The 25,216-nt window shown below is 52.0% G+C and overlaps 1 protein-coding gene across 3 annotated transcripts in view; it reads left to right on the top strand.

Moving 5' to 3' along the window:
• The window catches only part of ABL1 (ABL proto-oncogene 1, non-receptor tyrosine kinase), a 133,255-nt gene extending 114,978 nt beyond the window's left edge, over positions 1-18,277 (top strand). For 2 of the 3 annotated variants that reach the window (XM_030838547.2, XM_030838548.2), the window contains exons 5-11: positions 5,120-5,204; positions 5,865-6,042; positions 7,857-8,041; positions 10,432-10,584; positions 11,781-11,870; positions 12,216-12,380; positions 14,608-18,277. In XM_030838547.2, coding sequence (XP_030694407.1) covers positions 5,120-5,204; positions 5,865-6,042; positions 7,857-8,041; positions 10,432-10,584; positions 11,781-11,870; positions 12,216-12,380; positions 14,608-16,319 — 2,568 coding nt within the window. In that variant the 3' untranslated portion in view covers positions 16,320-18,277. Of the gene's footprint in view, positions 1-5,119; positions 5,205-5,864; positions 6,043-7,856; positions 8,042-10,431; positions 10,585-11,780; positions 11,871-12,215; positions 12,381-12,663; positions 13,654-14,607 lie in introns of those variants that run through there. The other variant, XM_070045669.1, reaches the window with a different exon arrangement.
• The last annotated feature ends 6,939 nt before the right edge of the window (positions 18,278-25,216 follow it).

Genomic DNA, 25,216 nt, shown 5'->3' with positions numbered 1-25,216 from the left:
CAAAATAAGGTACTGAGCAACTGCTAAATAAATTATCCCTCCTTCCACCCCACGCTGCACAAAAAACATCTGTACAGTATGTTTCCCACTTGGCAAATAAGATTAGTATCAACATTTGGGGTGTTCGTCTCCACTACAGACATTGAGGGTTTGAGTGGGTTCCAGGTAGCAGTGATGGCTAACGTTTATTGATTCTTACTGCGTACCGGAGTCTGAGTGCTTTAGGCTTTACGTAGAGCATCTCATTTAATCCTTCCAGCCACCTTAAGAGAAGGCTACTGATGTTACCACCATTTAAGGCTGAGAAAACTGAAGCAGAGAGAGGTTCAGTAACCGACCTAGCGTTAGTTCCATGGCAGCAGTGACAGAGCCAGGATTTGAACCCAGGCATCCCGCTCCAAAGCCCAGGTCTTTTTTTAAATTGTTCCTCTGGTTCTGATTTCTCACATAGCATGAAAAATAAGCATAAACCACAGTTACGCATTTTAAAAGTCACCTTCCCGCCCACCCCCGTTCACTCCCCTCACAGGCTGCAGCTGCGATCTGCCTCTCTTGAGGACTACTTGGGAAGCCCTTGCAGTTCTAGCCCAAGCTTTTGTTTGTTCAGCCGGTTCTCACTGAGCCCCTCTTTGTGCAGGACCTCCTTGTCCTTGGTGTTTGGCACTGCGGACCCTCAGCGGTCAGGACCAGACTCTCCTTAACCAGCAGGGGAGCGAAGCCCTACTTTTATCCACCACTGGGCCCTATACCTTCAGGGCAAAAGGAAGACCCGAAGAGAAGAAAAGGGAGCACTAGGTTGACCCCTGTGGATGGGAAACTGGCATTACAACAAAGGCGCCCTGACGGGGACCGGCTAGTTTGAATTTGACACTATTCAGCAGGTCGTAGGCACGTACTCTCTTTGTTAAAGGCAGGATGTGCCTAAGAGAACTGTCAAGTACAAGAAGCCCCAAGTTTCAGATGAGCTGTATAGTAAGTTTGTAAGTCAGTTTTCTTTCTTGAAACAGTTGTGCACGTAATAGAATTTGGATAGGTCTACTGTTAATCTAATTGTGTTATTAAAATTGACTCATAAGCTAGCTGACAAATTTACTAAAATAGCAGAAATTAACGCTGCTGAAAAAAGTTAAAACTTAGCACTGTACTCAATTCTTTACCTGTTTTTCCAATAGGTAATATATACAGATAGTTTCAACTACCCTTGATTTTGGCGTCTTTACAGAAACAGTCCACACGCACGTATCTTTCTTAACCGTGTGGCAGTGCTGTAGACACGGCTGCTCTGTGCCCTCTGTCGTTTACTTAATGTGTCTTGGCAGTTACTCCTTGACGGTACGTGTAAGGTGGCCTTGTTTTTGTATGGATCTATTTTAATATCTCACCAGCCTTCAGTAGACGTTTGTCTTCTTTCCACTACTTTGCTGTTACAGGCAGTGCACAGGGATTCTCCTTGTTGGCACACGTGGGAGAGTGTCCTGTTAGGTCAGCTCAGAGTAGAACTGCTGGGTCAAAGAGCTCGAACCAGTTTGCACTCCACCACTGGTGTGGAGGAAGGGCCTGTTTTCCCTACCCTCACCAACACAGTATGTTTTGGTTTGGGTTTTATGTTTGTTATTTTCCCCCCGCAGGAAATAAGGGCTCCTGGACAGCATGAACACTGGGCCGTCGCACGCGGTGGCTCTCACTTCACGGCGGGACGGGGGGTGTGCGCTGGGGAGAGAGGCTACTGCCATGTCTCAGTCGCTCGGGCAGCGGCTTCCCTTCTGGCCGTGGAGCTGGATACGGCCGCAGTACTGGGGAACCAGAGTCATGGGGGCTCCTCTGTGAGATTGTTTCCTGTGGCCTTTTCACTTGAGCTTCAAGTCCCCCACCTGGTTTGTGAACCATCCGCCTCCCTCGGTCTAGCTCGGAAACTGCCCCATCTCTCCAGTGTGTGGACCCTGGTCGAGCTGATAGGTGCAGGGTGGCAGTTCGCTGTGCTTGTAACCTTGCTCCCCTGGCATCGGGTAAGAACCGGAAACATGTGGAAACTGATCTATCTTAGACACGAGCCCAGCACTGCGGCCAGGGGTCCCTGCTGAGAGGAGGCATGGAGAGCTCTAAAAGCTGTGCTGCGGCAGCGGGGCGCTGAGCTGTGTTTAAAAGTAGTGTTCTTTGTTATGCTGTAGAATTCCTACTCTTGGGGATGAGGCCAGTGAGCAAAAAGGGCGAAGCTGGTTAGAAAACACCTGTGAGATGTTGAGTCTGGAAGAATGTGTCTTTGAGAAAGACCAAAAAGCCAGAGTTAATTAAAGAACCGGCCTGTCTTCCATACAAGCAGTATGTTTAGTCTGCTTCTCAGGAGTAGAGATCAACTGTGTTAATAATAATAAAAGTGAGTCCCACTGAGTGGGTGCTGACCGTGTTCCGGGCACTGCACTCAGCACTCTTTGTGCGTGAGGCAGATACCGCTGTTCTCTCCATTTGGTAGATGAGAAAACAAGTTCGCAGGTAATCTGTTATCTATTATGTAGGCAACTTACCATGGCTTCGCAGCAGCAGAGCTTGGTCGGTATAACTCACAATCATCCTCTTAACCTCTGTGCCAGCCAAAGCATTGGTCCACATCTGGCCAGGCCAGTCAGTCCTCATGAAGAGAGGGCAGTTGACCCAACTCCCCCCTGACAGACCAGACTGAAATTCACAGCTTTTGTTCAGAGCGTTGCCTTTGCCCAAATCATATGGAATTACTTCTGTTTCACTAAGTAAGTGGAAGAATCCTCTTCAAAAAGATGATGGAAATTTAAAAAATAAAAGTAAAGGAATATAACAGGGAGAACAGCATCAGGGATATTTCCAGTTTAACACAGCTAGAAATGTAGGATGCTGTTAGTAGTTTAAATTATAAATTGAACCAGGTCTGATTCCAGCAGGGGGAGACAAGTTCACACTGATTGTCCTGAAAGAAAAAACAGGGAATTATTTATACTGTCCACACATCATGTGCGTGCGGTTCGTGTGTGTGTGTGTGTGTGTGTGTGTGTGTGTGTGAATGAAGAGAGAAAGGCAGAAGAGGGATGCCTTTGAGAGCCATAGTGTTCCTTTTGCATGTCCATGCCTCTCAAGACCTAGAACATGGTTCTTGTAGAGAAGAGTCAGTAGCTATAAGAGCAGTGTTATATCGGAAACGAGTTCACTGTGCGAGGCTCATTGTGTGGTGCCTCAAATGTAGAAAGCTTCATTTGAGAGCTACTCTTTGAACATACTGTTGGCTGAGCAAGGTTCTTAAAGGCCCTGGTCCTTCCATGAGCAGCATTGAATCCTCTAGTTCCGGCAGGCACTTGGCTCTCCAGCCGTTGACAGTAGCGGCACCTGGTGGGTCAGAGCACTGAACGCCAGAAACGGTGTGGTCTGCTGAGCATGTTCAGGGGCGGGCAGGTCTCCAAAGAAGTAAACAGCCAGTGAGGTGGCGGCAGCGATGTGTTCTTTTCCCGCCCGTGCAGCTTGACACAGAGACTACCCAAGATGTTCAGTTGACATTAGGAGCAGCTCACCATTTCTAAAGAGCAATAAACTGTGTCTGAGTTTCAGTCCCGTCGAGCCCTAAGCTAAGTGATAGCGGGCTGACACATCTCCTCACTGGTCACGCTTCGCTTGTAAACACGCTTGACCAAAGCAAGACAGCACTAAGTACAGGGCGGCCCGTCCTCTGGAAGCCTTCCCCACGTGCCAGGTAGGAACCGACTAGCCGCAGTGAGTAGGACACTTTAGCGCTTTGTTTCCCGAAGGGGCAGGTACGGTGGAAATACGGCTCCACACTTAAGGTACAGCTGATAAAGCTTCTCTTGGGGAACCTAGTTTCCAAGTAGCTCTCTCCCCATCTCCCGTGCAGGCCTGCTCTTCAGACACACTCAGACTCCATGTTGAAACGTGGAGGCTGGGGTCCTGCTTCCCTTGCTGGTTTTTTATAGCAACAGACTGTGTCACGTATCACCCACCTGCTTCTTGCTCTGATGGTCAGTTGAGAGGACAGCGGGTTCTTTAAGTCAAAAAGAGGTTTACCCGACGTAAACCCACAGCCAGGCTCCTGAAAACAGAGCCGACAACAGCACTCCAGACTGATACGTGAGGAAATGCAGAAACATTATCGCCTTTGCTCTGGGCATTTGCTGATATCTTTGTCTCCCCTTGGCATTTAAATACTGTGAACTTGCCTAAAACGTGATGTGTACTGATGATACTTGTGAAGCCGTTGTTAGGGGAGCTGCTAGTGAAGATTACTTTAGAATCTGTGAGTAATTGACCTGACAGGTAGTAGTGATTGCTTCATTGAGAGCCCCATGAGACCTCATTCTTAAGAAGTTGAACATCCTCTCGTTCTGCCATATCTTGAGGCATCGTTCTTCAGTAGTGCTATACATCTTTTTGTGTCATCAAGGTCTCTTCTCTTTTTTTTTTTTTTTTTTTTTTGCGGTACACGGGCCTCTCACTGTTGTGGCCTCTCCCGCTGCGGAGCACAGGCTCTGGGCGCGCAGGCTCAGCGGCCATGGCTCACGGGCTCACCCACTCCGTGGCATGTGGGATCTTCCCAGACCGGGACACGAACCCGCGTCCCCTGCATCGGCAGGCGGACTCTCAACCACTGCGCCACCAGGGAAGCCCCAAGGTCTCTTCTCTTAAATCAAGTACATTTCGGATTCTTCAAGTGATTTTTCTTTTTTTATATATTAAGCATTTTGGGAGGCCTTGGAAGCCAGCTGTTCCTTAGGGAAGGGGCACCAAGTTTGTGGTATTTGCCTGTACACACCTCCCTTGCTCCCCACAAACTCCACGGGTGATGGAAACAAGTATAGTCTGCATAGAGCCACCAGGGCAAGTCCCCAGCATATACAGCCAGCCTTGACGTGGTGCTCAGGGTGAGAGTTCCAAAGCTCAGCACCGAAGTGGAAAATTCTTTGTGCTGTTGGGGGTGATGATCGGGCCACCTTGGAACCTGTCCAGAGCGATGTCGTGGTTGAGACTGGTGGACCGGGATGATGGTTCATGGAAGCTCCTGTCTGTATTAACCATTCAGGTCGTACTTCCCCACTTCAGCACTTTCCTTGCTGAGATAATGTCATCACTTCTTTTTTTCCTGCAGGAGGATACCATGGAGGTGGAAGAGTTCTTGAAAGAGGCCGCAGTAATGAAAGAGATCAAGCACCCCAATTTAGTGCAGTTACTCGGTGAGTGCGTGGAGCTCTGGAGAGAGGGCCTCTTAATTAAACCCTCTGGGGTGACACGGGTGCTGTTAGAGAAGAGGTGAGTGGCTCACCGCATTGAGGTTTCTGATTTGTACATCTGCCCCCCACCAGCATCCAGCCCTTGGTAAAAGGAGGCCTGTGTGGGAGGGAGGCATGTGTGTGTCCGTCCGTGTGCCCACGCGAGCGAGGGAGAACGTTATTACTTTAAATTGATACCCAAAGCAGTCAAATGCAAATTGGCATCTGAAACCTAAGAATTTCAAGAGTTCCTTCTCGGAAGTGATTCTGTACGTAGACATATCCGATTGCGGGGTTGGGGGGGTGGGGGGGGTGGGCAGTGGGTGTTAAACTAACAGTGATTGAGTTTGTCTGATGTGGCCCGGCCTTTGTTTATGAACTCAGTGGCAGCCTCTTCCTGTTGAAGTTCATTGGCTTGAGAGGAAGGAAAGAGTGGGGCCACGTCCCTCCCACAGGAACATAATCTCAACCCACCAGTGCATGGAACCATCTTAGAACTTGGGCCCAGGACGCAGGGGCAGAGTCCGAATCCGTTTCGGAAGCCTAGTTCTTCAGGGCTCGTCTCCTGTGATATGTGTTCAGTCGGGAGCAGGGCAGCACACTGAAGCCTTGTCTTGTTGGCAGGGGTCTGCACCCGGGAGCCCCCGTTCTATATAATCACTGAGTTCATGACCTATGGGAACCTGCTGGATTACCTGAGGGAGTGTAACCGGCAAGAGGTGAACGCCGTGGTGCTGCTCTACATGGCCACTCAGATCTCGTCGGCCATGGAGTACCTGGAGAAGAAGAACTTCATCCACAGGTAGGAGCCCGGCCAAGCTGCCCCCGCCGCGGGCCTGCGGGGCGCGCGTGGGGCGCGGGCATCCTTCGACACAAAGCCCCAACCCGCGAGGTCTTCTGGCTCAGCCTCTCTCTTCAGTGCTGGCAGCTCATCAGACCTTGGAGCAAAGGCAGACGCCAGGTTCCTGACGCCGCCAGCTTCGGGCGTGCATCCGGGACTAATTTCAGCCCGGCCTGGCCCCTGGACCGCCAGAGCGCTTCATCCCCAGCCTGAGAAGTATTGAATATTTCACTTCGGAACCATTTTGGGCTAAGAGGAATATTGAATGAAGTTTATAAAAGGCGCCCCTTCTAATCATCACGGCTCCCTCTGGAATAGAGCGCTCATTGCTCCTCCAGGGCCGGGGTTCATCAGTTATGACCTCTTCCTGGGAGCCATTGGCATTGCTTTTACACAAGCGCTCAGTAACAGCCGTGCGTGGGTTTTGTTTCTGTGCTGCGTGGTTTTCCTTCTCTTCATTATTATCATTTCATTCTCCGCTTAACTTGCTGTCATCTGGTTCAGGGACGTTTCCACTACTGTCAGAATTGTGTATACGTAGTTCTGAATTAAGCGTCTTTGCTGCTTTAAAGCCTGGAGTGTTTTGACCTTCAAGTGTGCCACAATTATCTTGGTCTTTGCATTCTTTGCTGGTGGAAATGGCGTCCTAGCAAAGTGACGGCCTCTGCAGGACAGAGCCTGATGGGCTTTGCCGGAGTCTGTTACACAAGACGTTCTCCCCGCCACCGTGGTGACCTTTCCTACCCAATTAACTCAAGTATGAAACCTGTACATGAGACTTCCTAGTGAGGAGTGAGGGTAGCATGTGTGAAATGCTGGCGGTTCCTCGTAAGACGGATTTTCTCTGCTCCACGAGAGCCTCCTTCAGATGCTCCTGTCACTCAAGAAAGTGAACCCTCTGAGGCTGCAGACTGGGATTTCTTGCCTCCTGGTTTGCCTTGCACGGCTAGGTTCGTTCTCTCTTCGTTCAAGCAAACTTAAAGTGCTTTACCAAAATCCTATTAGGCCCAACTCTCCTGTATTTCCTTCCCCTCTGATCGCTGATGATCAGGCTATCTTACGCCGCCATCGCGTTAAGCTGGTGCGTCTTCTCATCCCTCATTCCAGTTTGCCTTGCGATTTCATGGTTAATGTCCGTGAACCAAAGATTAGACTCCTACTTCCCAGGGAGAGTCAGGAGGCGAGAGGAAGCTGATTACACAGGGGAGAATTTATAGGACACACTTGGATAAGCATCAGGAAGAAATAGGACAGTGGGAAATAACATTTGGGTAAAGGATGTCGTGGGCTTTTTTAAAATTTTGTCCTATCAAGTCTGAATAGGACAAACGAGGCTCAGTCTGATTTAAGTTTCTCGAGATCGAGGCCTGGCCTATGCGTTTGTGCCCCGTGCCTGGCACGGAGCAATAATAACTGAACAGACGCTTAGATGACACTGTTCTGCAGGCATCATTCGAAGTGCTTTACTTGTTAATTCACTACCACCCACAGCCACCCTAAGAAGTAAGCGCCGTCATTGTCGCCTTCGTTTTATGGCATAACTGAATCTGAGGGTGATTAACTTGCTCCAGGTCATGGGGCCAGGGAGGCTGCTCCCTGTGCCACCCTCTGCGCGTGGGAGCGCGGTGGGTGCTGAGGGACGGGCGCTGCTCCCCAGGGGGCCCGGACTCCATTTTCCCATTGTCATTATTGCACCTTTATAGACAACGGTGGTGGACTTGTGAAGCTGGAAAGCTAGCCGGAGACTCTCACAGATGAACTTCTTCTTTTCCCAGAGATCTTGCCGCCCGAAACTGCCTGGTAGGGGAAAACCACTTGGTGAAGGTGGCTGATTTCGGCCTGAGCAGGTTAATGACAGGGGACACCTACACAGCCCACGCCGGGGCCAAGTTCCCGATCAAGTGGACGGCACCCGAAAGCCTGGCCTACAACAAGTTCTCCATCAAGTCGGATGTCTGGGGTAAGGGCTGCTGCTCCAGTTTCGCCCTCGCCCGTGCAGGGTGGGGCTGTTTCCCTGTTTTTCTTTCTCTCCTTGCTTTTTCACTTCCTCTTTCTTGCTCTTTCATTTCTTTTTCACTACTTAATTCCCTTCCTTACTTCTTTTTCAAGTCTTTTCTCCCCTGTTTTCTATCCAAAAGGAAGTAAAAGTGAGCTTTTTTCTTCCAAAATAATTCAGATTAGCTTTTTTTCCCCCACTCACCATCTTTATGTCTTCACTCTTAGTTTGCTGCCTAGGTTTGCAGGGGCAGCCGGCCCACCCTGCAGGCACCCAGAGTCTTCCTCTGTGGAGAGAATGCTGTATAGTTTGGTTTGGGATTCAAGTAGAATATTACCCTCTGAAGCCTCGTGTGACAGTATTTTATTTTTACTTTTTTGAAAAGAACTTTTTATTATGCCAATTGTAAGCATACACTAAAGAAGACAGAGTTACCTAATGCGCCCCAGGCACCCATCACCCAGCTTTGCTGTCATCGCCTCGTGGTGCCTCTCATCCTGTACACCTGCCCACCACCCCCGACCCTTGTTATTTCAAAGCAGATCCCAGACAGCATAATATCTTGTCCATGAATATTTCATATAAGTCTCTTAAAGATGACTTCATTTGTATAACCACAAGTTGAGATTCATTTCTGAATATTATCAAATATCTAGTCAGCGTTCAAATTTCCAATGAAATCATGAAAGTCATGCTTTTTTTCTTTTTTTTTTAAATTTATTTATTTTTGGCTGTGTTGGGTCTTCGTTTCTGTGCAAGGGCTTTCTCTAGCTGCGGTGAGCGGGGGCCACTCTTCATCGCGGTGCGCGGGCCTCTCTCTGTCGTGGCCTCTCATGTTGGGAGCACAGGCTCCAGACACGTAGGCTCAGTAGTTGTGGCTCACGGGCCTAGTTGCTCCGTGGCATGTGGGATCTCCCCAGACCAGGGCTCGAACCCGTGTCCCCTGCATTGGCAGGCAGATTCTCAACCGCTGCGCCACCAGGGAAGCCCCCCCTTTTTTTTTTTTTTTTAAACAGTATGTTTAAATTGGGATGGAAATAGGAATCTCACAGTGCTATTAGTTGACAGTGGCCCTTAGGTCTCCTCTGCAGTGTAAATTCCTTCTTTATCCCTCTGCATCCCTTGCTAGTTATTTGTTGAAGAAATCCCGTCATTTGTCCTTTAAAGTCTCCCACACTCTGGATTCTGCTCACCGTACCCCTGTGGTGAGATCCATCATGTTCTTCAGTCTTCACTGTCCCTAGATAATGGGTATTGGGATCGAGACAGCTTGATCACATTCGAGTTTGACTTGTTTTTCTTTTAGTAAGAGTACTTCATAGGAAGGGGTGTACATTTTCATCAGTAGGCCCATAATTCTTAGTTTTCTCTCTTTGTCTAGATCCGCTGATTTATTAGGGGTTGCCAAATGATAATTCTCATTCCTTATGCATTTATTATTAGCTCAATGCTTCTATAAGAAGAAACTTCTTCTCCCCTACTGTTTGGCTATAGTAGAGGTACAGTTCATACAGGAAAGATAGGATAAATGTTTGCTTCCTTGCCATTATTTACCAGTTTCCACAATAACAAATTGGTTTCTTAATACCCTCCAACGGTGACCAGGTTTTTGTTGTTTTTCTTCTGTGATATTATTATAAGCTCTTGGATTTTAATATATTTGAGTATATTATTGATTAATCCACTGCAGTTGTTTGTTAAATTGACGTTCAGATTGTCTCATCTTTGGCCAGTGGGGACTTCAAATGGTTCCTGGTCCTTTTGACAAAACCCTGTAGCCTTCTATGGCATCTCTGCTACCTGGAATGATAAAATATTCCAGGTTCATTCTCTGCCCCAGACCTGAATCACCTGTTTCTCCAAGGAGTTCTGGTTCCTAAATGGGACCTGGAATTTCAACGATTCTGTAAGATTTTAATGAAATTTTTGGAGTTGGAAGGGCCCTTAGAGATAATCTCATGTGCCCAGAAAGGAGAGGTGGCCTGTCTTAGGCACATGACTAGTTGCTCACAGAGCCATGAGTAGTCATGGCCTCCTCAATTCCAGTCCTACGTTCCTTCCACCACATCTCCCAACAAGATGGCTAGGCTCCCTAAAAGACCCTGGAGCGGCTGAGCAACCCAGGCCTCTTCTCTCCTTCTGTTTTAGTCGGTGGGAGTGAGTAAACGGAAAGCCTCATTCTGAGCTGTTCTATCCGGGGCTGTTGGTAATTAAGAGCCGGGTAGAATGTCAGTGTCTGACCTGCTTCTGAGGGTGTAACTCCTGATGTCTGCTGCACAGTTCACCAGTTTTAAATGCAGTATAGTTAACTCTTACACATCTCGAACGATCCTGCTGTTTCTTTTTTCTTTTAGCATTTGGAGTCTTGCTTTGGGAAATTGCTACCTACGGCATGTCACCTTACCCAGGAATTGACTTGTCCCAGGTGTATGAACTCCTAGAGAAAGACTACCGCATGGAGCGCCCGGAAGGCTGCCCAGAGAAGGTCTACGAACTCATGCGAGCATGTGAGCCTTCCCCCGCCAGTTCTAGAAGTCTCTGTGGGCACTTTACATATACCCAGGGCAGGAGGATATATGTAAAGTAAAAAATATCGAAGTATTCCATTTCCTCTCTTCATTCCCCTTCTTCAGAAGCAACTAATGTAACAGTTTGCTACCTGTTTTTTTTTCACTTTTTCAGTATGCCTTTATTTACCCATAGTATTTTATGTGTGAGTGTTTTTTGTTTTTAATGCAAAAATGAGATTGATAGATACCAAACCTGGGTTTCTTATTAATAAATACAAATTTCTGGTATAGTAGGCAAATATTCCAGGTGACTTTTATCCACTCGTTTTTTAATATATATGTATAAAAATTTATTCCTTCAACTTTTTTTTTTTTGCACTTAGCAGTGTAACAGGCGTGTCTTTCCGTGTCCGTAATTCAGAGCTTGTGCTCTTTCTTTCTCTCGCTCTCTCTCCCACTTTCTCGCCTCGTGTCTTTCCTTATGTAGCTGCCTGGCATCTATTACATGATTTATTCATTCATCCAGTCCTCTTTCGATGGACATTTGTTTGTCTTTTGCCGTTATGAACAAGGCAGGAACCAGCGCCCTCACACATACATACCTCTGTGCGTTATGCTAGTACTTACGGAAGTTGGACTGTTGGTTCAGAGCCATGTGCATTTTAAGTTTTGATAGATTTTCTCAAATTGTTTTCCCCAAAAGTTTATATGAATTTATATTCTCACCAGAAACATGTGAGAGGGACCCTACGTCCTCACCTACACTGGGCTTATCAGTCAGTCCTTAATCCTCATTTTCAACTTGTTTTAATTAGCACGTCTTTACTGATGAGGAATTCGGACTTCGATAACCATGACGTAAGGGTGAGATAGGAAGCAGGCTACTTGGTTGAGTAATTTTCTGCATTTGCTGGAGGCAGGTTGGGAAGAATATATTTGTAAGTGTAGTTGTTGCTGTCAGCGTATCCCTGGGATTTTATAATCCATATTCCTGCCAGTATCTAAAGTCTTCCCAAATGCTTAATGTCTGCAACAGGGCACAATGGCATTTGTCACTTTAACTTGTCATAGCAAAAGATGGTTAGCAGGATTGGAATGCTGCTTTAATTTCCAGACTTTTCCTTGAGAACTTCTCATCCCCTGCTTGTTAGCAAGGCCTCATGGGTAGTCTGACTTGGTTCTCATCTGTCCAGGTTGGCAGTGGAACCCCTCTGACCGGCCCTCCTTCGCTGAAATCCACCAAGCCTTTGAAACAATGTTCCAGGAATCCAGCATATCAGATGGTAAAGTGCTGGTCCTTAGGGTGCCTGCAGTGGGGAGAGAGGTTGGGATGGGAGGGACGGCCGTGTGGGACCCAGCCCAGTCCTTCAGTCCACTTCCTGCTAGAGTGCATGGGCCAGCAGCTTACCTGAGACCAGAAGGCTGGGCGGGGGGTGGCCCTCTGTCTCTTGCAGCCAGGGTTCTGAAAACTACTCAAGTACTGTTTCCTCAGGATGTGTATCTCTTTTCTGTAACTGTGTATAGATGACTACTTCTTGTCTTAAAAAGAAAAAGAAAACCAACATACCAAAATGACGTCGTTACTGATGACTGCTGGTTTTGTTGTTGATTTTTTTGGTGGTTCTTAGAAGTGGAAAAGGAATTGGGGAAGAAAGGCATGCGAGGGGTTGCAGGTACTCTGCTGCAGGCCCCAGAGCTGCCCACCAAGACGAGAACCTCCAGGAGAGCTGCCGAACACAAAGACGCCCCCGACGTGCCCGAGATGCCCCACTCCAAGGGCCCAGGAGAGACTGGTACGTCCTCACCACCCGCACCCGCCTGAGGCCTGGGGGAGTCGGCCCTCAGGGCCAGTGCAGGCAGATGGGAAGCAGTGAGTGGAAACTGCGCAGAAAGACAGGCAAACCCCGTGTTAGTGGTCCAGCTTCGAAAAGAGGAAGGTTCTCCTTTTCCTGCGGCAAGCCCCTGCCCCGTCATTTAGGAGCCATTGCCATAGGCAGTGGTGCTTATGAAACCTACTGAGAACAAACCCACCTTTTCGTGTATCATTCGCAGCATTTGTGCTTGCTCTTTTGGCAGATACAGCAATGATAAAATATTGAACCAAACGCAGAGCAGCTCGTTGTGAAAGCGCTGATACGAGACACTCACTGGCACCCACGGAGCCAGGAGACACCTGCGGAGAGCTGGAGAGCTGGTGTCCCCTCGTGGGCTCTTCCCTAGACTAGCGAGGGCGGTGGGAGTGGTGAAAAAGGGCTCTAAAGGTGCTATCGGGGGTCACATTAGCAAACACTGATCCAGTGCTTCCCATGTGCCGGGCTTGACTCTAAGCGAGACTGTTCTGACTTAGCAGTTCCCCCAACAAAAAAAAAAGAAAAAGAAAAGATACAGAAGCCTCGGTTCTACAGCAGACCAACTGAAAGGAGGTGTCTGAGGCAGGCCCAGCATCTGGGTGATGCTCTGATGGGCCACACGCTGGGTGAATGGGAAGGGGCAGGACAAAGCCGGAATCTGTGGACCCCATGATTCCCAATTTTTTTCATCATGTACCCATATTAATTTTAAAAAGTTGAGGATGGGAGGGAGGGAGACACAAGAGGGAAGAGAGATGGGGACGTATGTATAACTGATTCACTTCGTTATAAAGCAGAAACTAACACACCATTGTAAAGCAATTATACCCCAATAAAGATGTTAAAAAAAAACAGTTGAGTGTGCAGGTCTTATACATAGGTATGTGTATGTACTACTGCACAGACATGTATACTATAAAATATAGCAAAAGTATACACTTGAAAGGTTTACATAAGAAATGAACCTAAATTCGAGTGCGTTCTTGGCGCGCCCTCAGACCGTCTAGCTCACCTAGCTCACCCCGCTTTGATGGCATGTAGACTATCCAGAATCTGGACCCCACGTCCTTCTGTTAGTGGCCCTGATTTCAGGTCGTGGAACGGTGTGGGGAGGAGAGGCTGCTATGAAAACTTGCAGCTTATAAAAGCCCACTGATAAGCAATTGTGTTCATTTATGCCCATCAGTATTCATCTGACGGGTATTTTGAGACGTAATCTCATGGTGAGCCAGGAGTGTCAATTAGCTGTTAAGCCCTGAAATAGAGCTGTGCATAATTCATTAGAGTTTCACTTTCTTCACCTTCTTCCGCTGGATGAGGGTTTGGGGAGGTCCTTGGCTTCCCCTGATTCGGAAGCCCTGTGTGCCGCCTGGTGTTCTCACAAAGGCCCCCGCTACCTCAGCTTTGAGTTCCAGGGCGCTGACGGCAACCGTGCTCGCAGCCGCCCTCGGAGGGAGAGTTCTGTCATTCACTCGCGGGGAGCTTGGCAACAGCAGAAAGATTTCTTAGGAGCTATTATTCATATTTAAAGAATGACCATTTAAAAATTTTAAAAGGTCACCCATCTTGTTTCCCAAGCATAATGGCCCATTGTCGCTGCACCGTGTGGTACGTGGCCCCTTCCCTCCTGACCGTCCTCGTGGGAGCCTCAAGCGGCTGACTGGTCCGAGAGGCACAGGTTCTGACCCTGGGCTTGGCCTTGTCGTGCTTTTTACTCTCCAGATAGTGGTGTTGAGGGGACTCTGCTACTTTAAAGGAAACCAGCAAAGAGATGAGGGGACTGGGGGTGTCCCCGCTTTTTGCTGTGCTGTCTTCAAGGAGAGAGACCTAAGCTTTTCCTAATAATAATACCAACAACAGTGACAACAGTCACTGAGAAATTTCGTGCCAAGAGCTGTGGTTGCTCCATGTTCGTTACCGCATTACGTCCTCACAGCAGCGCTGTGGATAGGTTTAATGTCCTCCGTGTTATAGATGGGAAAGCCGGGGATGAGCAGAGAGAACTAACTCGCCCCGGTGGCTGGCAGCGGGAGCGCACGCAGGCCTGTCAGAGCCCAGTGCCCGGACCCCTGGCTGCCCTGTAGGAACAGGCCGGCCGATCCAGGCGGGTTCCCCGCTCGCTCAGTCGCCTTTGGCCTGGAGTCACTAAACTCTTCCCCATGTGTTTCAGATCCTCTGGACCACGAGCCCACCGTGTCTCCATTGCTCCCGCGAAAAGAACGCGGTCCTCAGGATGGCGGCCTAAACGAAGACGAGCGCCTCCTCCCCAAAGACAAGAAGACCAACTTGTTCAGTGCCTTGATCAAGAAGAAGAAGAAAACAGCCCCAACCCCTCCCAAACGCAGCAGCTCCTTCCGGGAGATGGACGGCCAGCCGGAGCGTAAGGGGGCCCCGGAGGAAGAAGGCCGAGACATCAGCAACGGGGCGCTGGCGCTCGCGCCCGCGGACACAGCCGAGCCAGCCAAGTCCCTGAAGCCCAGCAGCGGGGCCGGCGTCCCCAATGGAGCCTTCCGGGAGTCGGGGGGTGCAGGCTTCCGGTCTCCCCACCTGTGGAAAAAGTCCAGCACGCTGACCAGCAGCCGCTTGGCGGCCGGCGAGGAGGAGAGCGGCGGCAGCTCCAGCAAGCGCTTCCTGCGCTCCTGTTCCGCCTCCTGCGTGCCCCACGGGGCCAAGGACACCGAGTGGCGCTCGGTCACGCTGCCTCGGGATCTGCAGTCCACGGGAAGACAGTTTGACTCGTCCACGTTTGGAGGGCACAAGAGTGAGAAGCCAGCTCTGCCTCGGAAGCGGGCAAGTGAGAACAGGTCTGACCAGGTGACCAGAGGCACAGGCACTCCCCCACCCAGGCTGGTGAAGAAGACCGAGGAAGTGGCCGACGAGGTCTTCAAAGACACGGCCGAGTCCAGCCCGGGCTCCAGCCCTCCCAGCCTGACCCCAAAACTCCTCCGTAGGCAGGTTGTGGTTGCGCCTTCCTCCAGCCTTCCCCACAAGGACGAGGCTGGGAAGTCCAGTGCCTTGGGGACGCCTGCTGAGCCGGTGCCCCCCACCGGCAGGGCGGGGCCAGGTGCTTCTGGAGGGACCAGCAAGGCCCCTGCCGAGGAGTCCAGAGTGAGGAGGCACAAGGCCTCCTCCGAGTCCCCAGGGAGAGACAAGGGGAAATTGTCCAAGCTCAAACCTGCCCCGCCGCCCCCTCCTCCAGCCTCCGTGGGGAAAGCCGGGAAGGCCTCCCAGAGCCCGAGCCAGGAAGCAGCCGGGGAGATGGGTGCCAGTGGGAAAGCAAAACCCATGGCTCTGGTTGTGGATGCCGTGAACAGTGACGCTGCCAAACCCAGCCAGCTGGGAGAGGGCGTCAAAAAGCCCGCGCTCCCGTCCGTGCCAAAGCCCCAGTCGTCCGCCAAGCCCGCGGGGACCCCGACCAGCCCAGCCCCTGCTCCCTCCGCGCTGCCGTCAGCATCCTCTGCCCTGGCAGGGGACCAGCCGTCCTCCACCGCCTTCATCCCTCTCATATCGACCCGCGTGTCTCTTCGGAAAACCCGCCAGCCTCCGGAGCGGATTGCCAGTGGCACCATCACCAGGGGCGTGGTCCTGGGCGGCGCCGAGGCCCTGTGCCTGGCCGTCTCCAAGAACTCTGAGCAGATGGCCAGCCACAGCGCCGTGCTGGAAGCCGGCAAAAACCTCTACACGTTCTGCGTGAGCTATGTGGACTCCATCCAGCAAATGAGGAACAAATTCGCCTTCCGCGAGGCCATCAACAAACTGGAGAACAATCTTCGGGAGCTTCAGATCTGCCCGGCGACGGCAGGGAGCGGCCCGGCGGCCACCCAGGACTTCAGCAAACTCCTCAGCTCCGTGAAAGAGATCAGTGACATCGTGCAGAGGTAGCAGAAGCCGGGCGTCGGGAGCCTGCAGCGCGTGAGGGCTCCCCCCGTGCCCGTGACGGTGGCTGAGACGGGACCGGCGAGCTGGGACCTTGGCCCAGGAGCTCTGCGCTGGGCAGGGCCAAGGCCGCCGTGGAGTGCAGCCCTACTACCTACGTCCTGGCCCCGCCGTTCTCCTGCGCTTGCCTTCTCCTCAGCCCGGGCTCCCTGAGCCATCTGTCCGAGTTCTATCTGTGGAGTTCCTGCTCTGTGGACTGCACGCCAGCGTCTTTCCCACATCGTGCTTCAAAACTGAGCTCTTGGGGGCAGGTGGGAAGGCGGATGAGCACTTCCTTTTCATCTTTCTGGAGGACCTCCCCTGGCTATGCCTTCGCCTCCATTTCACCCCAAGAACGAGTACCCTGCATGGGAGCTGTGTCACCAAGGCCTTGGGAATGGTCGCCTCCACTCACCCTGCGCAGAGAGGTTGTGCACTCACCTTCCTCGTGCCTCCTGTGCCGAAGACACGTTTGCAGAACTGCATCTTGGGAAGTGCTACCAGCTGGCCACCCTCCCCTCCACTGCTGCCGCGGGCTGGTGCCCTCACCATTTCCTCACGTGAAGGACAGCTCTTGATTTGGGGGGTAAAACAGGGTGCTAAAACCAACCAGCCTCCGGGTCCCGGGACAGGTGGGGAAGCCGAGGAGGCCCGTGATGTGGGAGAGGCCCCTTGTCACCCACTCTCTCCGTGTCCTTAGAGCCCAGTTCCCGGCTCTCTTGTGACATGCACTGCTAATCCTGGATAGAAAGCTTGAGTCTCAAGGGTAGCAGGGTCGCTGGTCAGCGTAGGGGGGCTCCAGAGGCGGGAGGGGTGGCGGTGGGTGAGCAGCTGCTGCTGAGATAGCCCAGGGCTGGGCCGGTCTGCGGTGAGCGCAGGGTTACCTTCCTTCCGAATCTCCAGGTGCCCTGGAGGGGCGCTTGCTCTCGCTTTCCGATTGACCTCTTTCCGCTCTGTTGTCCTCCTCTAAGGCAAAGTAGATGCTTGCAGGGCTCTTTCCCTGGTGACAAGCCAGTCTTCAGCTTTCTGGAGTTCTTGAAGCCTTTCAGAACTCGGCCCTCAGCACAGCTGCCTCCGATCCAGAAGGAGCTGCCATTGGGCGCCAGTGCACGCAGAGGAGGAAAGGGACTGGAGCACCGAAGCCCAGCCAGCGCTGGCTGCACCCTGACGGGCACATGTCTTATTTAATTACCACGAGCAACACTTAACCTAATGTTTCGGTTGGGCTCATCAGGGATGAAGAAAATCACAAACAAATGAACCCCCAGAAAGGGTCTCAGAGAGCAGCGTAATCTCCCCCAGGCTGTCCAGGACCAGGCTCGTAGGGCAGGAGGAGCCCAGTGTCCTTGACCTTGACCTAGAGCGGCTGCTGAAGAGCAGGCCGACGGGCACCTGTCTGGGCCTCGGCGCGCTCAGGAGCGCCCCCTGGAGAAACCAGGAGGAAACCACCTTCCGCTCCCCAGGGCTCCTAGGGCCCGTGACCTGCACAGGCCCGATTTTTACGCTCATCACCTAAATTTGTATTTTATTTCTCTGGTAGAGGTGGTGTCCTCTGAGTCGTTTTACGCTGTTTTCACAGCACGTCACCTCTTTGCCCCCCAGACTGCTGTGCTACACAGACCGAGGGAGGCGCCAGGGCACCGCCAGTGGCCTTGCAGACAAAGCAGAACAAAGCCCACCCAGGTTCCCTCCGCTGCCTGTTTCTGTGAGGTACTGGTCTCTTCCTGTTCACATGATGTGCCACTATATTTTGCATTTATACTTTGGTATTACACTCTTTTTATAGACTTGCTCTTTTATAAATGATGTGTAAATAGTTTTCCACCGTCCTCCCTTCCGGAATGCCTATGGTGTCTTTTTTTTTTTTTTTTTCAGTCCAATACATTTTGTTTCTGTATGTGACTCTGTTTTTTGAATCCACGTCTCTCCTCCGTAGTATTTTTTAAATAAATGTTTACAACACTAGCACATGGGCAGGTTGCTTTGGTCTGCAGTTCCTCCCTGTTGTTCAGAGCCGTGGCGTGCGTGTGGGCAGGGAAGGAGTCAGGCTTTCCCGAAGGGGCCGGGGTCTCCGTGTTGGGTCTTACAGAATAGAGCGGTCCCGCGTCGGCCGTTTCACAAGCCTGTCCTCATCTCAGGCCCTTCCTGTGCCCTTGACACCTACCTGCCAGCAGCCTGGCTCTTGGCGGCGGCACTGAGAGTGGGCTGTACCACCTGTTAGGCCGTCACGGTGTCACTGAAATGGGGGAGGGAGGTCACGTCCCGGATTTCTCTCTGGCCTGAAAGGGTTAATCCCTCCCCAAGTGCATTCTTTCTCTTTACATTTGAGCTCACTTTGAGCCACTGTCATCAGTCCCCAGAGCGCCCCTCGCTTGTGTTCCACGCACCGGGCACCTTATTTCTTTGTGTGGATGAGGAAGAAAAGGGTGTGCTGGCCCGGGCTGGGCTGTGACCTCTCCCAAGGGGACTGTCGAGGAGGGTGCTGACGAGTCCTCGTCTTGGTCTCCATTTAACGCCAGCTGGCAGCTTGTGGAAGTCGGGGGGAGTGAGTAGCACCCTCTGATAATGGTACTTATTAAGCCAGCAGCCTTGTCAGAGGATACAGATCCTGTCCACCAAAGCACGTTGAAGAACACGGTTCCATGAAGCCTCTTCCCTGGAGACCTCGGCAGCGGGCTGTGCTGCACGTCAGGCGGCGCGCTCGAGCCGGAGCTGCAGACGGCCCCCGGGACCCATTTCTTCCCTCGTCTCACAGAGGCAGGACCCGGACCCAGGCCCAGGCCGCAGAGTCTGTTAGTGGCTGAACCATCACTTGACACCAGACCTCCCGAGTCCAGGGCTTTTCCACAGGCAACGCGCTCTTCCCTTGAGTGACAGCTCGCAATCTGAAAGAGGGCGTAGAGCGATTGTGTTGACAGCCACACTGACGTGGGCCCTTCACGGAATCCTCACAGCAGCCTCTCAGGCAGGGTGCGTTGTCCCGTTTTCCCCACGCTCTATGACTGGAGTTTACCTGTCCAGCCACAGCTCACACGTGGTGAGGCCGGGACGCAGCCTCGTGTGCACGCTCGCCACGTGGCGGCTGTGCCGGTGTGAAATAAGGGTCTTAGAAGACTCTTCTCCAAAGTGAGAATCTTCCATGAACGTCACCCGAGCCCAAGAAACTTTCTTGGGTCTAGCCATTCTAGGACAGCGGTCCTTAACCTGTTTTTAGGTCAGAGAAACCCTTGAGGACCAAATGAGGACTGCGGATTTAGCCCCAGGAAGACGTACCCGTGTGCGCACACGACGGTGTTCAGAGGATTCTGAGTCCCGCCCTCAAGGTGCAGAACCGAGGAGTGAGTACCCGAGGGCCCCGCCCCCCGCAGGCGGGCAGCCGCTGTTGGCGCTACCGCAAAATACAAGCCTCGAGTGTCAGAGTGTTAAAAACAAAACACTTGCTCTTTCTGACTACCGAACGTGAAATAGCTAGCTAGTGGGTAGCAGCCTCATAGCACAGGGAGATCAGCTCGGTGCTCTGTGACCACCTAGAGGGGTGGGTGGGATAGGGAGGGTGGGAGGGAGCTCAAGAGGGAGGAGATACGGGGATATATGTATACGTACAGCTGAGTCACTTTGTTAAAAAGCAGAAACTAACACACCATTGTAAAGCGATCATACTCCAATAAAGATGTTAAAATATATATATACACATAACAAAAAAGAACCCCAAACATTGAAGAACCCCAAACGGGAAACAACCCAAGGTCATGAAGAGCAGGGAGGATAGGTACGTGCGGGGTGTTCACTCCGTGGAATGTCGGGGAGCAGTGGGGTGGGGCAAACTCGCCCCACTCCATGGTGTGTCATGCCGGGCAGCCGCCAGGCGACATGGTGATGCGTCAGCTCCCACGTACTTCAACGGGCATGTAGTCTGGTGTAGAAGTCAGGGGGCGGGTGATCGGGGTGCGGGAAGGAGGCTCGTGCCTGGTCGGGGCACAAGGGAGCTCTGGGGGCAGGCGATGTCCTCTTAGTCTGGGAGGTGCTGGCTAATGGGTGTGTCACTGGGTGAAAACCCATCAGACGACACTTAGAATTGGGGCACGTTCCGGATGTGTGTTATATTGCGATGAAAGTTTTCTTAGAATTACAGCTCACACGTGAGTGCTTTTAGATATTATAGACGCGCTCTGCATTACTACGTGGAACACTCACACCTTTTTTTTTGTTTAAATGAGGGAGGTTCTGTCACTGTCTTCATTTAATGGGTGAGAAAGCTGGCTTCAGAGATGTGAAGCAACTTGCCCGAGGTCACACAGCACGTGCCAGCTTAACATCTGCTGTGCCAGACGAATTTGTCGATGGTCCAGATGGCCCCAGCATGACTAGCAGAGACCTGGGCTCCAGGGCCAGGCTCCTCCCTTCATCATGGAAGAGAAGAATTCAGAATTACAGCTAGCCCAGCTTTTTGGGTGTCGGGGATATTTAATAGACAGGGTTCCCCAACTGAGTGCTCTGGGGGATCGATTTCTAAATGTCATCTCGGTACAGAAGACATCAGGTGGGATAAGACTGCCCAACCACCGTATCCCCTGCCCATGTCTGCCCTCCTTCCTGGTCGCCTACCATCTTGGGCGGGGCCCCAGCTCCCTGCCTGGAGGGTGAAAGCCCCTTGCCTGGGTCGGGGTCTCCAGTGGAGTGTGTCGTGCAGCATCTTGGGCACCAGCACCAAGTTAGGACGAGGTGGCCTCTTGTTTACTACAGCAGTGCCCTGATGGCTTGCTGGCCACGTGAATCTCTTTTTTTCTTAGACATTTTTATTAACATTTCAAACATACAAGAAAACATAGACAAATATTCCCCGTCCGTTTTAATAGCTAAATACCTTGAGATCTACACACCAAGATGAAGCCTTTTTTGTGCCTTGAATGTATAAAATGGGCGAATGCAAAGAGCTCTCGGGTACCTGGGCTGGAGGAGCGAGCACTGCCACGCCAGGTGGAGCGGACCTGGCGGCCCCGGGGAGCTTCATCTCCCCGCTTCCAAAAGAAGTGCTTTCTCCGAAGAGCCTCACCTTCACTAATCTGGGGAGGAAACTTCCCCACCGAGAAGAGAGCGAGGGTGTGGGGTGGCACGAGAGGCCCCCAAACCTTGACAGAGCCAGTAGGGTGGAGAGGGCTGGGGCGGGGGGGGGGTAAAGAGGAAATTTAGCCAAATGTAGTGGGAGTGGATCTAACAGATCAATGCCCTCAGCAGTTTGATTGCTCTGACTTCCAGGGTTATTGAGCTCAAATATACAAGCAACTGGAAAGAACAGCTTTGTTGTTGATTTCTGTTCAATGATGAAAGACTAATGACAGGATATCCTCTGCTTTGAAGGCTCTCCCCCTCCCCGCTTTATCTCAGATTTCTCCATCAAGGTTAATCTAATCCTACTAAATTAAAAACCAGCCCGTGTATACCCAGAGTGGCTGTAAACACATGCAGGAGTGTCTCCACCTCGGTGACCTCCGAGTTCTCACAATTAGTGACCACAGGGGCGGCTCCTTTTGTCCTAAGAGTAGAAGTTGGCGAGAGAACGTCAGCCAGGGGACCTTGCCACAGGGCGTCCCTCTGCCCTTGGCCTCTGGTCTGTTCTGTTTCACCTGGTCTTTCGTGAGCACGTTCTCTGGCTTCTTTGTGTGTATAAATGAGCTAAGGGGTGGGGTAATCCAGGTTGCTGCCCCCGCACCGCCCTTAACAGAGTGGAAATGAGCACATGCTTGGCTCAGAGCCTGAGCTGGGACCGTACTTCCTTCATCCGACCACCCTGTAGTGCACAGTCTCAGCACCAGCGCTGTCCTTTATGGACACCCTGGGGCTCGTTTCCTTGAGATTTGCCTTCCGTGGCTGGAGGGCTCAGTGTTTGCCTCTTTCACCAACAGACAAAGACCCACCCCTGTCTGTCACGTTGGCAGGAGGCATCCTGGATCATCCCTTCCTCGACAGTGGCAGAGGACAAAGAGTATGATGTGCCTCCCAGACTCAGTGTCACCGTCTGGCCCCTGTCACAGTGGCCCTGAGCCCCAGGGCCCGTATACCAAGGCATGGGGGGGGGGAGCAGGGAGGAGCCCCAGGAGAAGGCGGCTCGCCTCAGCATAAGGTGATGTTCTGACTCCTGTGTTCCCGTCCCGTCTCTCCAGCCCATTACTGCTCCCCAGTCAGCCCGCCTCTTGTGTGGCTCAGACCCGTCACCCCTTAATGAAGTGGCTTTCTGGCTGTCGAGGACTGAGAGCTGCTACTGGGGAAAAGTCTCTAATAGAATGGAAAACCCTGTGAAATGCTCCAAGGTGCCAAGCTGGGCCCTGCCTGCTGTGGTTCTAAAAGGCTAATAAAAATCTACCAATTAATTGTGACAGCCCAATGGAAAATTACTCAGTTGTGAACCAGGGGCAAGCAATAGCTCTAAAGGAGGAGGGGAGATGTTGCCATGGGAACATCAATACAGGTTCTCATCTCAGCAGTTGAAGCCAGCCTAGGAGTGAACAGCATCAGACTGCTGGATCTGACTCGGGATGGGATGCAGGACACCGAAGCAGCAGCGTTTGAAAGAGGTGCTCTGGCCCCGCCCCCCGCCCCGGGCTGCTGCCACTCCAGGCCCAGCGCCGGCTTCCCTCAGGGTAGAGAAGTTGTTTTCAGAATACTCCCTGCTTAGAGAAAACCAGGGAGAGAGCAATCTAGTGGGAGAGGAAAATGCACTTTGTGTGTTTCCCTATACTTTTGGCCGTGGGTATTTTACCAACTGCCAATTAAGGGGATGCTGGGAGCAGTGTGTGGGTACACGCAACACGATTTGCATCTCCCCAAAGTTAAGGCACGTGCAGCTCAGGAAAGCGAAGTTCCTGGGGCACAGAGGACCTGTAGCCAAGAGTCAGGCGGGCTTTCCATTACAGTTTTGCAGTTGTTACCACTTTTATTTCAAAAGATACAACACATTCATAGTCTGAACATTGGAAATGCAACCTTGCTACAGCAAAAACGTATTCCTTCCTCGTCCATCTCCCACGGGACTCCTGGCTTGGCAAATGCTACACCACCGAGGAGGGGAGCTGTCAGAAGGGGATGGGCAGGTGGTTCCGAATGGCATCTCAACACCAGCGGGATGAGGTTTTCTTGCCGGGGGATTTTGTGGTAATGGAATGGAGAACAAGATTTCTCTTTTCCATTGTTAACTTTCAGAACCATACTCTGTGCCCAGCGGAACGTGCTCGCTCACAGTTGCACTTTGGATGTCAACCACTGACATCCCGATGGAGGCGGTCAAAACTTTGATTATCCCACTGTAATCGCTCGGTCCACCAACCTTCAACTCGGGGCCAGCACAGCCAGTTCTGCCTATTCATGTTGACGGCCCAACGGCATCCTCAGGCATCCTCGGCTCCATGCCACCCCGGCCAGGGGACTGCTCAGAGCCAGCGCCGCAGCGGACGGGACTGAAACACAACAGTCCGCCAGGGAGCTACACCAGCAGCAGTGTTCTCTTCTTAACTGGGACTTGCTTTTGGTCACCTCGTTTTTGACACCATCCAGAATTTTGCTTCAGCAAAGTTGGAAATCAAAAGTAAGCACCCACCTATCCAAACCCACCGCTATTAGAATTCCTGTTATAATTCATTATACTAATACCTACACCTTCTCAGCGTCTTGGTCTTTGAGGCTCGAGGAGAAGATGGGAATGGAAACGGCGGGGGGGGGGTGCGGGTCGCAGAGGAGCCCTTTCTGGGGTGCTGTGGCCCCTTCATCCCCGGCCGAAGCAGAAGCTGAAGCCGCCTTTCTCCCTACTGTAGCCGTCGAGCTCCTCTGCCAGGGTCCCTAACAGGCCACCAGCTTTCTCGCCGTCACCCAGAAGGAAGCCGGTGGCCTCACTGCCATCGTCCTGCTGCCTCCCGAGCCTCAGCGTGAAGCCGGCACACGCTCTGCCCAACGTCGGTGGCTCCTCGGCCATGACGAGCGGGGCGTGTGGGTGTGGCGCTCTGGGCCACCCAGGGGAGCCCCGGGGGAAGTGGCGTCCCCCTGCCCAGCATATTTCACCTCCGATGCTACCCACGGCGTCCACAGGCTCTTCTGTGTCCAGCACAGGAAAACAGGCAGCCAGCGGCAGGAAGAGGAGGTAGGGCAGCGCGTAAGGGCTCGCCCTCTGGACCAGGGGAGAGAGGGGAGGGTTACATGCTGCACTCCTGGGCCGCAGCACACTTCCCAGGGCCCAGGCAGCCGTCAACGGCGGAAGCTGGTGGCTCGGCTAAGCCCCGCTCGCAGGCAGCGAGAGGAAGTGTCACCCTGTCGGGTGTCTTCGCAGGCTCAGGAGCCCAGCGCACCAATTAGGCTGGCTCTGCCTCTCCTGCAGTCTTTGATGGCCTTGGCAACTGAACACTTGGAATGCCGCTGCTGCTGGGATGGCTTACAGACAGCCCCGGGAGAGCCGAGCAAATTTGGGCTCGTTCTTCCTGTATTATAATTACTGATTCTTGGGCCATATCATCTCAGAGCCGTGGGCTAGAAAATTAATAGCATCAATCCCTCGTAGTTTTCAACTTGATAATGAATGGGTCTGGTTAAGCTGTTTAGCCGGGACGCTCTGCTAATGTCTCCCTGACGTGGAAACGAGTTACTCCTGCAAGGAGGCCTAACTCAGACGTCCCCCTGGAGAGGAGTGGCCGCCAGTCCCTGCTGAGCACCACCTGTGTGCCAGGCTGTGAGCGAAACCTCTACGTGCACGGTTGCACTTTATCTTCACGATAAACCTTATTTTAAGCACGGTTATTCCCATTTTTTTCAGGCAAGAGCACTGTCAGAAAGGCTAAGAGATTGTGCCCAGACCACACAGCTAGAAAGTGGGGGCTCTGGGG

The sequence above is a fragment of the Globicephala melas genome, chromosome 6 (genome assembly GCF_963455315.2).
Source record: "Globicephala melas chromosome 6, mGloMel1.2, whole genome shotgun sequence".
NCBI classification, from domain to species: Eukaryota; Metazoa; Chordata; class Mammalia; order Artiodactyla; family Delphinidae; genus Globicephala; species Globicephala melas.
Note: the sequence above shows the minus strand (reverse complement) of the source record. Positions and strands in the feature narration are given on the sequence as shown.